Here is a 16,035-nt window from a genome sequence, read left to right on the forward strand (position 1 = left end):
TACAGAGATGGACTGCGATACTGAAACATATTTAACTGACTAATAAAAATACGTGAGTTCTTCGGAAAAGAGCGCTGTACTGAGGTAGAAGGGAGGAAGTAAAAGGACAATCTCATCCCTCACAGCCCAATAAATAACACAGGCTGTATTTTCAACTGGAACAGAAACCAACCAAACTTTACCTTATCCAGACTCACTGCGCTCCACAGGACACCAATACAGACAGTCTCAAGCAAAATAACTCGGTATCAAGGCCTTCTCAGGAAATAATCTTTCCCAGGCAGGAGTGAGGGAATTATATCAGATTCAAAGGCCCATATGCTCACAGAGCTGAAACGGTTCCTGGTTCCACACGGCTAAGACCTTCAGCTCATAGTGGCTGACCCTGCAAAGCTTCATTAGCAAACAGCATAAACCAAAAATCAACCCAAAAGCTTAGGTTTTGTCTAAGTGTACAGTGCGAGGATGCTATACACCACAGTCTCGCCCTCTAAATGGAGATCAGCTCTGTTAATACAATCTGGGTACTTCAAGCTGCAGTATTCAGAACAGTCTCTTCCTGGCAGCACGTCATTAAAGCACCAATCTCATATGGAGCAGTACTGACAATAACAGATATTTTACCTAGAAACAAACACCTAGGTTATGCAAGCATAAAGAAACAGGTTCAGCAACCACACTTCTTATTAAAATTATATTATTAACAAGCTAAAAAGCTCATCAGGACCCCAACAGTCACTACTTTTCAGAAGGTTTTGGCTCTTGAGGGCCTGTTTACTTCTCACAGTAAAGGCTAGGCTTTTGACCTAAAGGGAGTATTTCTTGGGTGCGCCATACCTGAACTGTGACTGAATTATGCCTTTATACTTTTCTTTTTATAACTTCAAACCATCCAGATTGCCTGCCCCTTGAAGTACATTTGGATCATTAGAAGTTAGTTCAACATTACTCATGCACACAAACACTTCATGTTTCAGCTTAAATAAAGATTGCTTTCTGGTAAGAGACAACTAAAATCATTCAAGACAATGAAAACCCCTGCTTCCTTTCCCTCATGCTTCACATCCCTTCGCCTGAGTTAACAAGCCCAGAGCTGCAAACAATTTAGACTTAGAATCTACACAGGTATCACAGATTTAACTACTAGAACAAAATCCACATTTTTAATCCTGACAGGTCCTTCTTTACCACCTGATTACACTATTCCTGTGCATATTAGAGTGCTCTAGCAGAGTGCAGATAACTTGCCCATCTCGGCACACTGATCACAATTAAACCAAGCCACCTTTCCCTTGATCCACTTTCAGTACATCTAGTTAACAAGTAGCATAGTCCCAATGGTTTACTGTTTTAGAAAGGACCTTTTTAATTCTGGAGTAAGCACTGCCAAGACAAAAGGCATGGAAATGGCACTGGGAAATACTAGTTTGCTAGTCAATTCCCTATTCTTTTCTTTAATGGTTTTGGGGATAAAACAGCTCTGATTCATTTTGCTGATTGATCTTCTAACAAAGCTACAATAAATTAGTGTGACAGAAGCCTGCTGCCTCAGCAACAACTGTGGAACTTTTGTATTGTGTCTTCTGAGTATTTCGCAAAGTGTCTGTAAGAGGTTAGTCGGTATGGAGAGAGAAATCTTGTTCAAAACAAAGTGTTACAGGTTACAAAAACTTCCAGTGACCACAGAAGTTTATATTACATCTCCAATACAGTCCCGTATTTAAATCAAGTATTTCTGGATTTTCAGTGAAAGTTCAGAGCAGAAGAATTATTATATTAGGATTACATGCAAAAATATACTACATCTGTTAATATATGAAGTCAACTTCTTTGGAAAGAAAATGAAAGTATACACAGATGTGAAAGTCATTTGTGTGTTTACCTCCACTCTTGAGAAGATAGCGATTAACATCCTGTATCGTGGTGTTTATAGTAGGCCCAGTTGGAACACTTCCAGGAGTAACATCGGGGTCATTTTCAGGATCAATATTCTGCAGTCCTTTCCATGGCACTCCTGGATGGAACTCTGTTACAAATATAACAAAAAGAAGAATATATAAAGTCATAATTCTCCAAAGTTCCTCTGTATTAGAGGGCATGAGGATTCAACAAGTAAAACCAACAATATGTTTTAAGGACAACAATTTAACACAAATGCTTTGTATTTTGTTACCTGGTGGCCAGTTTATGCTGGAGCCATTGGAAATTTTATCACTATCGGTTTTGGCACGTGACCAGCTGTGAGGAACAGCTACAGGTGGACTGGCAGGCGATTCACTGTTTTGAATCAGATCATACCGGCCATAAGAGTCATCAATGGAGGACTTTCCTGGAGGACCAATACTTAAACCTCCAGGTATAGCACCTGCAATGAATGAAATGGAAAGGCTCTGTTTAGGAGTGGGACTAATATTGGGTATGGAATTTCATCAGTCCCTACATTTTGTTATTATTTTTTTTCTTTCTGTATTACAAAGATAAAAAAGAAAATTAAAATATAAACACGGTAAACAAAGCTTAACAGCTGCTGAAGCCTTACGAGGAATTACAGCTGAGAGATACATTGCTGGTACAATCTAGACACTCAAGTTCAAGAAATTTGCATTACATTACTGCCAAAAAGAGACTAAGTAATTCAAATCATTACACTGATGGTAAATAGGAATTTGCTCAGACAGCATACTAAGGAATATCACTGTAGGCAAGCTCTCTTCTCACCCTTCTCTAGGTATTCATTGCTGACGGGATGGATGATTTGAAATGGCCATTCTCATGTTCCTACAAACTATCAAACAACAATTTGGCACAGGCAGTACAGCTACTTGCGGAATAAAAAACTATTGTAAAAGAAATAATTCACACTGCTCATAATAAAATCCAGGATACAATGAAGTTAACAGAGCACCATGTTCTAACAGAATAAACTTGGTACAGGAAATACAGGAATAAATGACTCGGGATACTGGAGGCGTTAGGGATAAAGGTGTTCAAACAGATTAGCAATCACTTCTGGAAAAATATGAAGTTTGTGCTCCTAACTCCCAGGGTGGGTAATTATGTAATCCATCATGCCTTTGTACAGGACTGGCTGTGAAAGGTTGATGATACTGGAAAAACTGTGGGAGAAAGCCAATATAAAGTTTCTTTGGATTGAAGGTATGCAGATCTGGAGTAAGGGGAAGCCTGTGGGACTTGTTTTGCCAACACTAATGGCTTGTTTTACTTGAACTCCATGTTCTGAGCAACAAAATTTAGCAAATGAGAAAAAACATTCCTACATTGCATGTAGGAAGTGATAGCAAAAGCTTTAATGCATTGCTGAATGTGACTGCAGAAACCATCTTAAAAATATCAGTCTCAAAGGGCACTCTGTACCAACCATTTATGAGCACTTACTGAAAATAGTAACACGAGAGAAAAATTACAATTGCAATATGACTCAAGTCTCAAAAAGCCAGACTGACAGAGATTAAACGCGACATACCGTGCTTGCTGGAGTTCTGGTCAAGCGAAGAAGCAGCACTAGACAGATTATCCATTGAGTTGGGGTGTGTCCACTGAGGAAGGCGAGACTGGGACTGAGAAGTGTCCTTCACTGACAAACCACCAGTAATGTCCATGTTATTTACATTCATGTTCGGGTTCAGTCCAGCTAAGGGGAAATAGGTCATTAGATATTCATAGTATATTGGAGGCTTAAAAGATGCGTTTCAAAATCCAGCTAAAGAAATTACTAGACATGGATTTTCAGACATCTGTATGTATGTGTACTAATTTACCATGCACATTTTCAACCTGCTGTCAAGAATTTTTGCTTTTATGGGAACACCAGTATAACTCCCATGTATTCAGAAAATGATAAAACTGTGCTGAAATGAAAAAAGATGTAGGGCTAACATTTCAACGCTGTCAGTACTTCTACTGCAGTTTCCCCACTTGTTGCAGAAAAGGCATTCTGGAAGAATGCACTGGAATGCTACGTTTAAACCAGTGAAGAATTTGCAGCATTCAATTGCTAAGCCAAAATATTCCTAATGTCTCACCAGCACACCCCCACGATGTTTGCCATTTTACTTTGCTAACAACATTTTAAAAATCCCAAACAAAGCAACTGATTAAAAGGTCACACAAACAGCTGCTATTCATCAGAGCTGGTATCGTACTATTTGGGCATATAGTGTGTATACACAGAGCAAGATCACTCAGGCTATATCTAAGGAATAATTTTGACATGCTCTGTGACATGAATCTGGGTCCTTTTTGATACATAATCCTGAATGTTAGCAGATCACAGGAAGCTGAGATATGATAAGAACCTTAGACTTAGGCCTTTAATTCATCAATTCTTTTGCCTTCTGATGCTCCCTGCTATAACAGCTCACCATAGCAGTCAAAATCACCCTAACTGCTGCATGCTAGATAAAGCCTGGCAATTTTATTGCATACAGCATAGAGAGTCACAAAGAGATTAAATTAATTCCTTTATGTCGTAAATGAAGTCTGCAGCATACATCAAACACTCACAGAAAACAGGTCTGAAAGGTTGTTCTGCTCACCCGGTCTCAAGGCTGAATCAATTATTTTGACATCAATCATATTTGACAGATCTATGTCTAACCTACCACAAAACAACTGGTGAAGATTTCTGAAACTTTCCAGATAATTTATTCCAGTACTCTACTTTGCTTAAAGCAAATAAACGATCCTTAATGTTTAACTAGATCTCCTTTTATGCAACAAACGTTCATTAGCCACATGCAAGAGAACTTCTTCGAAGCTATCTTTTACATTTTTGAAGATTCCTGCATGTCTCAAGTCTTCTCTTTAGCCTAAAGTGAGCAGAGGATTTCATTTTTTCCTTAGCAGCCATGTTTTTGAAACACCTAATTGTCTGCACAACACTCTTTCTGCATTCCTTTAAACTGATCCATACCTTTCTTGAAATAGACTGACACCTTACCAGTGCTGATTAGAATGAAAAGATGACTTTGCATGACTTCCAGATGATAGTTCTATTTATCAATATGACACCTGTGTATTTTACAACATCATGCTGTTCATTCATATTTAGTTCATAAATAGCAACATACCTAGATAGATAATTAAGCAAATTTTCTGTTCTGGTATTTGTAGGCAGGTGAGCAAACACAGTTCACCTGAACAGCTACCAGACAGGCATGCAGTACTGTGATTTTGTTTCAGCATTTCCACATTATTTAATACACATATCTTTTGTATTTCTGCATTCGTTATACTATGGAGCAAATTATTTAGATGCTGAATTCACATAGTATACTCCCTTGTCTTTTTCGTATGGAACTGTTTTAATGCAGGACACTTACCAAGAGGGTAAGGAGCAAAGGTGTTCGGTGAAGACTGTTGCTCTTTGGTCTGCAGGTCAGGTAGGCCGGGAGCCTGGGGATGGGGTGAAAAGCTATCCATGGCTGATTTGCCTGCAGAGGGGTGCAAAGATAGATGTGGAGGGGGAGGCTGCTGCTTCATAAGCAGGGCCTGGGCCAGCTGGCGCTGGTGCTGCTGGATCTGCTGCTGCATGTTATTGATTGTACGTGCAACCTGGCAAGAAAAAGAATCAATAAATGCTCAATTGAACAAAAAGACACTAGATTTCTTCTGCCTTTCTCTACAGTGAAATAACACAGTAGATCTCTTTACAAATAAAAATTGAGTGTATTAAGGGTTGAAGAGCTTTCCTCCAATAAATGAATGCTGTGAAACAGCTTTACTACTCCAGCACTCTTTCCTTTTCAGTACTCAAGCCATGCACTACATTATTGTTTCTAAGGATGCTTTAGCTGCTTTGCTATAATGTAGTACAATCTCTTTAAGCTATTGAAACCAAACTCTAATGGGGAGAGTGAACTGGCAGGCAAACCTACTTGCTGCTCCTGTTGTCTCATGGGTCCAGAAACATTACGCTGAGCCTGTAACATCTGCTGCTGGATTTGTAAACGTTGGTACGCCTACAAGACAGAAATGAGAGGTCAGAGGTCCAAACATACACAGTAAGCCAAACAAGCTTGCTTGAACTGGTCTGGTACGTTATAAAAAAGACAGAAAAGACAGAAAACAGAGTTTTCTGAAAACAGCCAATGAAGCAGAAGCAACAATTGTGTTACAAATGTATTTTATAATACATTTAAGTCCAGTTTTCAAGGTGTTTCTCTGAAACACGTGAATTTAAAATCCAAAGCAGTTCTGCACAGGTATTTTTCAAGTAGTTGGGTACTGTTCAATTATTACAATGGCATGAGATCAATGCTATGCTCCACTAAACTAGGAGACATAACCAGAAATGAATAATAGTATCAAATGCTGTTACTAATAAGAGTTTGACTACCACATTAAGGTCAGCAACTAAGGTAGTCTGTCATCCTCAATTTTATGTTTAACCCTAGCAAATACTGTTAGCAGTATCTCTTTTAAAAATATTCTTAAAATCCAATTCAATATTTTCATACACACACTCACATATATATGTATCTAAAATTTGCAAGTATAGCAGAAGTACCACACTTTTCAAAAACAAGTAGTTCTTGTTACATATGTGTTTAATATACATTCCCTTAAGTACAGGAAATTTACCCTACACTTTATTATTTAGTGAGGCAACTGAAGGAAGTTCTCCAGGTAACTCAGGTGACCAGCACTACCGAAATTTCTCTCTTGTTATGTTGTGACAAAAATCTCCCAGCTGTTTGTACGTTGGCAGGTAATACACAGATTAGTGCTGTTTGAGAATATACTGTTACTCATACCAGTACAAGGACAATTGAGTTTTCAGTTCCACTGATCAGCTGTAAAGGATAATTATTCCACAAATGACTATTTATAAAGCTTGAGGCAAAAAACATGACTTTGTCTCTTTAAAAAGAAATTCTACCAAAGAAATCAGCATCTGATTGTTTTAAAGATCTGTCATGTCCATTTAAAAATTTAGTTAGCCATTCTCTTATTTTATCTTCATGCCTTCAATTCTGATTTAGAGTTTATTTGTCATGTCTTTTAACTTACCAGCTGCAGCTGATAGAGCTGGTTCAACATCGTCATATGCTGAGGATTATTAATTGGCGAGGTTAACTGTGCAGGGCTGAGACCAATGTTTTTTGCTGCAAACTGCAAAAGCTGTGCTTGAACCTAAGAAAGAGCAGTGTATTAAACATTGTACATTTCCTTTTAACACTGGCAACTGTGTAAGTCATTAATAAGACTCAAGACATTAGCTGGAAAATATTACTATTACCAGAAGTAGTGCCATGAACTACCAAAAAATTAACAAGAGGCTCTACAAATCTTAATAACCACACTCAAACAGCCATTTATGGAAGAAGAGCTGAGAACAAACTTTCAGCTCTCTAGAAACACTACTTTTGGCAAAAAGGAACACAAGAACGTGCCCACACAGGTAACGTACAGAATATACACGCGAGAACAGCTTACCCGTGTAACACGCTTACTGGCTAGTAAATACATCAACACAGACCCAGCCAGGCAACAGGAGCATGACAGAATGCATATGGAGAGGAGAGTGCACATGGAAGAGTTCCAGGGAAAGGGAAGACTCATGAGTGGAAGTGTCGTCTAACCTGAGGGGATAGAAACTGAGGCACTTGAGCACGAAGACTAGGCTGGGATGAATTAAGAGGTTGCACTGGCGGTTGCTGCGGCTGTTGCATGGTCCTGGCTTGTGCTGCTCCGCTATTGCCAAACATACCCAGATTGCCACTCGGTATCTACAGCAGGGCAAGAAATACATTGGCATTTAAAGACATCACTTGACATATAGCCTGGAAGTTACTTACCTGTGCAGTCTTTATCCTCAGTGATTATGACAGCCATGGATAAAGAAACCAGTACATACAGACTGTATTGACAATCAGGTTTAGAATCGGGCATGGCAAAGGTCGTCATGCACCCAACATCCCAAACCTCCAAAACTTTGTACAGATGCCTGAACAAAGGGTGACTGTTAAGTTGGAAGATTGCTTTTTATAAGGATGCATAACCCTAGAGGGTCACAAGATGAACAACGCAAAGTACTCGCCAAAAAGGTTTGTGTTTGTGTAGGAAGGGACAGGAGAATGCAGTCATTAAACTCACAGCATCCCGATCCTTAAATTAACTAGGCAGTTTTTATACTTAGTCATTTTACAAAGCTACTGGTAATGGACATGCTATTAGGGCAGTCTCCGCTTCTGAAAAATATGCTTAATGGGCTGCAAGTGCTGGACAAGTATTGCCTTTAGAAAACTAACTTTAAAGGAACATACGTAATAAAAGCCACCATATAGAGTTTTCCTGTGTTGTTGTTTCTTATCTTTGATGGAACTTCAATTTCTATGGCAAAAATAACCTTTTCATAATCAACAGCAGTTTATGGCCTCTCAGTCTCCTGTTTATCAATCTTCCCCTCCATCTCCTTGCCTTTCCTTTCCCTTTCAGCATGCTCTACCCAGGGGCCAAAACATCCCTCTTGCTGCAATGCTCTCTTTGACCAGAGGTGCTAGAAGCACTGTTTCTTTCTTACCACCTGTCAAAGCTATGAGTTGCCTTGACACTTACAGCAGGAATAAAAAAGCCCCCATCACTTCTCACCCATCTCATCATCGAGTAATTATGCCAGCCAGGAAAGATGAATTAGAGCAATGTCTCTGCCTTAAGAGTCTGTGACAATTAGCAACGCCTCAAAAAAAGAAACCTCACATCAATCAAGGCAGGGCTATACCAGGGTTCAGTGGTATAAACCCGTAACACTAGAGTCTCTTCTCAATGGATGCATGTAATTAGCAGGCTAATTACAACTAAGCAGTTGTTTTATGTCTTACAATGTGAAATGTTCACACAGCAGGTAGCTTCTCCACTGATATTTCACGTGAACAAAGATGTTGCACGCACTTTCAGTTTAAACCACCGTTTTCCCCTGGGGAGTGATGGGCACTAGCAGCAGAGTCCAAGAGAGCTGAAATTCAACTTGGGATCTCCCCCAACAGCCTTACCTGTCTAGAAGAATTCAAGTTTTGCATGCCCAGCCCTGAGGCAAGCCCGCCCAGGGTCTGATTAGGGAGTGCACTGTTTGAAAGGGGGAGCTTCAGGCTTGGTGAAGGCAAAAATGGTGAAGTAGTGGGCTCTTCCACTAGGCCGCCATCCTGATTGGAGAAAGAAAGGGTGAGCTGTGTGCGGTGCCCAGGAGCAGACAGCACACAAAACAGTGTCCCATGGAAATATAAAAGGGTATGGATGAATAAAAATATTTTTTAAAAAAAAGGTATGAATAACAGGGAATGAAAAGTATGGAGTGAAGGGAGAAGAAAGAGAGAAATAGGATTAAGGTACTGTTTTTCTTTATTTTGTCACACTTAATCCACAAATGCACAATCACCCTCACCCACCTCTCCAGAAGGAGGGATTCTAGCAACCAATCGCAGAGCTATCATGCGGCCATCACCTCCTTAGATTTTCTCCTCTTTTCTCCACCAGATTGAAAAGTGAAAAGGGAAGAGACCCAGCACATTTCAGGGAAGTCTTCTGTTAGTTTGCTAAACTCTCAGCAGCAGAGCACAGACGTATGACATACCACTTTTGCTAACCCAGAACTCGGGACGGCCAGATCAGCTTATTTGACACCAGTCTGTATTGGGTTCCACATCATAGCTCTGCTCTTAAAAAAGCATTTTTGCATTAATCCCCCTTCCTAACTGAGACACATGAGCCTCTTTTAATATTCACATAGCACTGAGTTATTATTATCCACTATGAAACACTACACCCTAACGCACCCAATGAACACAAAAATACTTGAAACCAATAATGATAATGTTGTCTGTGTAGCCTTCCTAGGAAAGCGATTAAGACGCTGCCTGAACGTCCCCCAGGAGGCGGCAGATTTCAGCAAGATATAAGGGGCCCCCTCTGATAACTGGGGTGTAAGGAACCACACTTGAACATGGATACAATTTAGAGAAGGCAGCACCCGCAGGGGGCAAACAGCAAGTCAGAAAATAAAATAAATCATATAATCCCCAGTCTAACAGGTAGATATCTAGCTAGTATTACAGTGGGGTACTGAGCTCTATCTCAAACTGTGCTTTGATGTCTGGGAAGCCTGTGGCAAGCATGATCAAATAACACTGTGTACAAAGTAGAGCTCCAAAAACAGGCAGAGTGAAAAATCTTTAATTTGCAACGTGCTGGACTGGTGTTTTGGGCAATATATTCACTGCAAAGAAAGGCTTTTAAATAGGTGAGGAGCTAGCTTATTTCAACCAATAAATTCAGTGCCCCAGAAGATTGTGAGACACCTATAAACCTCCTTTGTTAAAAAAGCAGCCCAGTCCACTAACCAGATACCCAAACAAATGACCTAACGCAGCAAGCACACTCGGTAAATTTTGTGTTTTAAGTTAATCCTGGAAAATACATTTTCAACAGCTCTCCTTTGATGCAAAGAAAAAGTTTCTTTACTATCAGGCAAAGTGACACTTGACATGCTATCTGACTATCCTGAGGGGGACACTGACATTTTCTAATGATATCCCCAAGGCCTTTCAGCTCAAGATATTTTACATTCTACTGGACATCAGTCACACTCCACAAACAACTGCAGCTTGCATGACAGTAACAGGTTCAAGGATTTCTCCTTAGATCACAGACATATGTTTACAATTCTACCCTTTCCCCTCTAAAGTGAAAATAATTTCAAGCTTCATGTGTGCTCTCTCCTTCAGATGCCATTGTTTCCTATGTGAACAGACCCCTATTGACCATGAGAGACCAAGGCAAGCCCCCCTCCCTGCCCTCAAAATTTATTCAAGTCTTGCCTCATTGACATTGTTTTTTCTCATTTTGGAAATAAGCAGTGCCAGGGACGGTGGAGGACAAGTCACACTGAAGACTCAGGCATCTAATTTCCAGAACAGGCTGACTTGCTGCAAGGCCACCTTCACAAGTGTGTTCCTTGGCTGAACTGCAGCAAATGTCTTTTGTAGCAAGTTTATAACACATTGTTCACATTCACTTTGTCCTATTTTTTTTCATTTGAACTTGTGGTAAGGTGCCAACTGTGCTGCACAAATCTGTGCTCTAAAGTGGAACTGAAATCAATTCATTTAACAAAGTATCTGAGTCGGTCAACATAAAGTACTCATCAGTCATTCTCAGCCTAGACTAAGTGATACCTTTACTGCTGACAATGGTTTGTGACCCATTATTTTTCAGGCTCCTTTATGTAATAATTGTTTCCTGGAGAGTAATCTTTTCTACCTAACCCTTCCTCTTCAGTGACTTCCTTACAAATTTATGTTATATTTCTCCCTCAGGCTAATCAATTAGACGAATCTCCTACATCTGAATTGTCAAAATCATGCCAAATCCAGCACTGCTTTCAACTTTTTGAAGGGATTTGACGGAACTGTAAAACCCTACTGGCAGCAGTATTCCCTTCTACATTCCCTCCAACACAAAGCACCACACTGGGCTCAACAACATATTACTTTTAGGACTTTGGAAAGTCTCTCACAACAGTCTCATGTACCAAATATGACAGAATGCAAGCATCATTACTCAAAGACTTTTTAGCCCTGTGAGATATGGACAATTTAGCAGAGGACTCCTGGACACTTCGGCGGTCGCCTGCCAACAACTGTCACTTCATGAATCAAAATGTCCCAACAGACAATGCAAGACTGATGAATTTGCTAGAGGTCTTTATACAAAGTCAGTTACAGAAGTAGTTAGTAGAAAATACACATTAATAACTTCTTAGAACAGAAAAAAACCACTTTTCCAAAAGAGGAAGATAAAATAATAAAATCTCACCTCAAAATAAGTTCTCTTCAAATCTGACCGGAGTTAGGTTCAGGCAAAAGAATCTTGCAGGAAATGCAATACTCAAAGAAGTACTCATCATTGGTATTTTAAATTTTGAAAACATGGGCATATGAAAGAGGTTTCAAAATTTGGAGGTTCAAAAAAGAAACAGTCACTGGATCATAGGAAGCAGAGATGGAGTAAAGAAGAATTTCAAAGTCAACCTTAAAATTCTAGTGATCATCATCTAATTGCAAGACCTACAAAAGTGTTTCTGCATAATGATAAAATATACCATTCGTTATCCCAAAGACAAAAAACAGTCACACTCACCAGAGACAACTAGAGAGACTAGTGAAAAGGAGACCTAATTTGTAAGGTGAGAATTTCACCGTCTCTTATATGCTCAAGAATTTGGGGAGAAAGTTTGGAAGCAGCATCAAGGCAAAGGAAGACAGGACTCTCTGCTGGCAGTAAAACAAAGATGGAGAGCAGGAGGGATAAAACGAGTCTGCCATGGAACTAACAGAAGCCTCACAGAAGGCAAGCTTGAGCTAATGCCAAAGCAGGCTGATGTTACTCTCTTCAGAGAGCCGACCTGACTGCTGATCACATACATCTAATACAACGATCCAGAGTTCAACACTTGCATCCAATTATGATAAAAAATTAAGTGACGTCTCTGTACGGTTCAAGATTTTCAATTAGACAGTGGTCAGTGCAAGTCAGCAAACCACATCTTTCTTCTGAGCTTAGCAGAACACTTGACAGATGCAGTGAGAATACACACCAAATTTGAGTCCCAGTACTCAGGAGTGGTACCCAAGACAAATCCCTACACTTTAAGGAAAGAGCCTTTGAAGCCCCCTGGGCTTATTTCCAATATTTTTAAGGATGCTTCCAGGAAAAGCTTACGTGCTTTTCTTACAAATGTGATGGTTCCAGAAGATGTCAGGTAACATCTTCAAGTAAACCTGATACCCAAATACAGCGTGCTCGCCACCCAGTGTAAGATAACGTGGTTGAGATCACATATCAGGGTACTGCTAGGCTGGATCTTTTATTTCCTCGAAGCCATTGGATTTTTCTCCTTTCTCTTGTTATGGTGCTACAAGGCAAAATTAACATCCTGAAAAATAATACAATTAACAAAGCACTGAGTGACAAAGATTGACTCAGTGCAACACAGAATAAAGAGTATCTGCCGCAAGCGTGGAGGAACAAGTGAAAGCAAATATTCAAAAGTGATGTTCAGTTGCACAGATCGCTTACTAGTCCAGAGAGAACAGGATGTTCAATGGATCCAGAAGCAAATGTCAGGGCTGGAAACTCTCTCTCCTCAAATGCACAAGGTTAAAAAAAAAAAAAAAGTAACTTCTGGCTTTATCTGTCAGAGAAAATGCAAGAGTCTCAACTCAGGTGAGCTGAGAGAATCAGCTGAGAAAAGAGTGGTAGCAATGAGCACACTAACCCAACTTACAACTTACTGAAGACTCAAAGCCAAGCAAAAAGGATAATGGCTCGATAAGACAGTAAGTAAAATGTGGAACGCTGGGTGGAGTGCTTTGTGCAGCTGTGCGGAGAGCTTGTTCACTGACCGAGGATGACCTAAGCAGGAAGCAAGACAGCTCCAGGCCCATGCTCTGAAAAAGCACCTCAAAGGGCAAAAAGGTTTTGGAGAAGAGGAGTTACTCTAGTAGTCTGAGCTGCAAACCTGGAGAAAGTTTTTCGTAGAGTAGGAACTATATTTCTTTAATTCACTTAGCAAGTTGCTCAACACTGTTAGCTAACAAATATAGTTTGGGGTTATTTCCTTTGTTATAGTAAAGTCACTGTGACAGATTATGCCTACACTGACAGATTTTACTTGCTTTATGAATATTAATTATTTTAGTACTCCCTTCTCAATAGCTGTGTTTAACATATGTTTCCATAATTATGCATCATGTTGAACATAATGCACCTCCTTCTCTGGCAATAATTTTACTGCTCAAGATATTGTTACCTTAGAAAAGAAAAGGTTAACTGGCATGCATGCATGAATTTTGTGACCTTCATCAGGAGAGAGATCTTTCAATTAACATATTCTATAAAGTTTGCCATAAGCAAACAGATTTGCCATAGTTAAGAGTGAACTTTACATGGCAGGAAGAGAAAAAGAAGGAAGAAGAGCTGGGTTGAGCCTTACACTGCAGGAAATACAGATCGGTTTAGTCTGGTTTAGGGAACAACAACATAACGGACACCACATCATTCCAATAGAAGTAGGGAGCCCAGAAAGAACAAATGTTATTATTCCCCAAAAGCAGAAAAGCAGTTTTTTAATATATAATCTTTGCGGGAAACTGCCATAAGACTAGACTACGCAGCACTGTGGCAGCATTTGAACCATCACAAAAACTTCTGATACATAAGGACCCTCTAAAGCAAATTTTGTAGAGATGCTAATTTCTCCTTATTAATATAAATAACACATAATTATGGAAGATGCATTTATGTTTAATCAAATTAACTTGTTTATGATTTGCATCGTACCAGCACTAAAACTGAGCAAACTGTTTAGGCTGTGATGACAGCAGAAATAGTAATAGCTGTTATTAAAAGGTCAGTATTTATCAGATGTCCTAGCATAGCACCACGCTAATTTTCTTAGCGGAACACCTGGGAACCTGTCACAACACAAACCATAACTTTAAGGATAACACTATAGTTAAGACTAAGAAAACACAGGGTGGAGGACTGGAAAGATAATCATTATTCAGGGTCGGCAAAGTTTTTAATACAGTGTGTTAACAAGACCAGATATCATTACTGTCTCACGTCGTGTAAACAGCTTATGGAAAATGAATTGGTTTCAGCACAGTTTGTGAAAAGCACTGATTTCTGCACTCAGAAACCACCACCCCCCATCTTTATGAACATTTCAAATAATCTGTGAAACAAAGAATGGCACCGGAAGACTGTTCTTTCCTTATTAGTTCTGGGAGGAATTCTGAGGTGATTTGGTAGGTCTCTTTGTAGGACTTTCTGTCAGGTTGTAAATCTCATTTCCTACTGAAATCTGGCTGCATTTTTCCCTACATCCTTTTCTTTGGTCACTTTGATTCTTGGCCACCATGAACTTCCAAGGCCTTCTCCTCAGTCATTCAACGGTGCTGGAAAATTTGTCATACATGACCACAGAAAAGGAAGTTCATTGGAGAAGCTATCTATGACTGTGCGTGTCTACTCTTTGACTTAACAAAAATACCTCAGCTCCTCATTCCTATTTAAGTACTGAACTTCTGCTGAAATCTATAAGGAGCTCAAAACTGAAACAGGAATTAGGAGACTAAATCTTGAAGATTTTGGCCTTAGTCCTGCCTGGTTATTAATTTAGGCAAAGGTCACTGACTCTCTGGACTCTTACAGAGTGAAAGGCTTTCTGTGCTCCATTTCTTTGTTCTTCTCATTTCTAGTTCCCTTGCATTACTGATTCCTTAGTAAGTTTTCTTTTCCAAGTGTAACACTGGGGCTGACCATTGTTTATTTCTATGTGGGAATCAAATCATTGGTTCTTTCCACAAAGACTAAATTTCCCGTAAGATTAAAAAAGAAGAAAAAGAATAAAGCAATATGTAATTATCCATCACATTTCTCTCTACAGCTTTCTAAACAGACAGTGGAAATGATCAATATTTCTACACTGTGTACAATTCTGACTTGTATATCACATTCGTATTTCTGAACTTACCTTGTCAAGGAAGGTGGGGCGGTCCATGGAAGACTCTTTGGAGATTGGTGGTGGGCGGCAGCCAAGGGGTTTGGTGACCATTCCATTATAGTCGGTCACTCCCATTCCACGCTTGTCCATTTCCACCTTCTTTTCCAGCAGAGCACCTTCACAGAAAGGGGAAATATATTGAAAAAGGTGACGCGAAGACAGTGAATTTGCCAACAGTAGTTCAAAGAAGTAGTCTTGCTTACAAGAGCAAAAGCAAGAAAAGAAGTATTATCCAACTGATCTGGATAAGATCAAACTCTCAGAATCATGAATGGTTCCTGTGTTGCTTTAAAGAAAAAAAACAATCTAGTTACACACATACTTACTCATGGCCTGATCGAGATTCATATTGTTGCTCTTCAAGGCCTCTTCCGCTGGCTCTCTCTGTCAAAAATATGGATTATGTTAAGAGAAAAAGTAGTAATGCTTGCATGATTTCAAAGCAAACT

General features: G+C 39.6%; 1 protein-coding gene across 11 annotated transcripts in view; it reads right to left on the minus strand.

Annotated features, from left to right (window-relative positions):
* Positions 1–16,035, minus strand: part of TNRC6C (trinucleotide repeat containing adaptor 6C) — a 112,439-nt gene that overhangs the window by 12,689 nt on the left and 83,715 nt on the right. For 7 of the 11 annotated variants that reach the window (XM_074889474.1, XM_074889480.1, XM_074889476.1 and 4 more), the window contains 10 exons: positions 15,913–15,970; positions 15,557–15,702; positions 9,015–9,188; positions 7,605–7,751; positions 7,033–7,155; positions 5,898–5,981; positions 5,343–5,574; positions 3,485–3,652; positions 2,174–2,365; positions 1,883–2,026 (listed from right to left, as the gene is read on the minus strand). In XM_074889474.1, the coding sequence (XP_074745575.1) occupies positions 1,883–2,026; positions 2,174–2,365; positions 3,485–3,652; positions 5,343–5,574; positions 5,898–5,981; positions 7,033–7,155; positions 7,605–7,751; positions 9,015–9,188; positions 15,557–15,702; positions 15,913–15,970 (1,468 nt within the window). The remainder of the gene's footprint in view (positions 1–1,882; positions 2,027–2,173; positions 2,366–3,484; positions 3,653–5,342; positions 5,575–5,897; positions 5,982–7,032; positions 7,156–7,604; positions 7,752–9,014; positions 9,189–15,556; positions 15,703–15,912; positions 15,971–16,035) is intronic. The other 4 variants (XM_074889481.1, XM_074889478.1, XM_074889475.1 and 1 more) reach the window with 2 other exon arrangements.

Source organism: Strix uralensis, chromosome 19 (assembly GCF_047716275.1).
Source record: "Strix uralensis isolate ZFMK-TIS-50842 chromosome 19, bStrUra1, whole genome shotgun sequence".
NCBI classification, from domain to species: Eukaryota; Metazoa; Chordata; class Aves; order Strigiformes; family Strigidae; genus Strix; species Strix uralensis.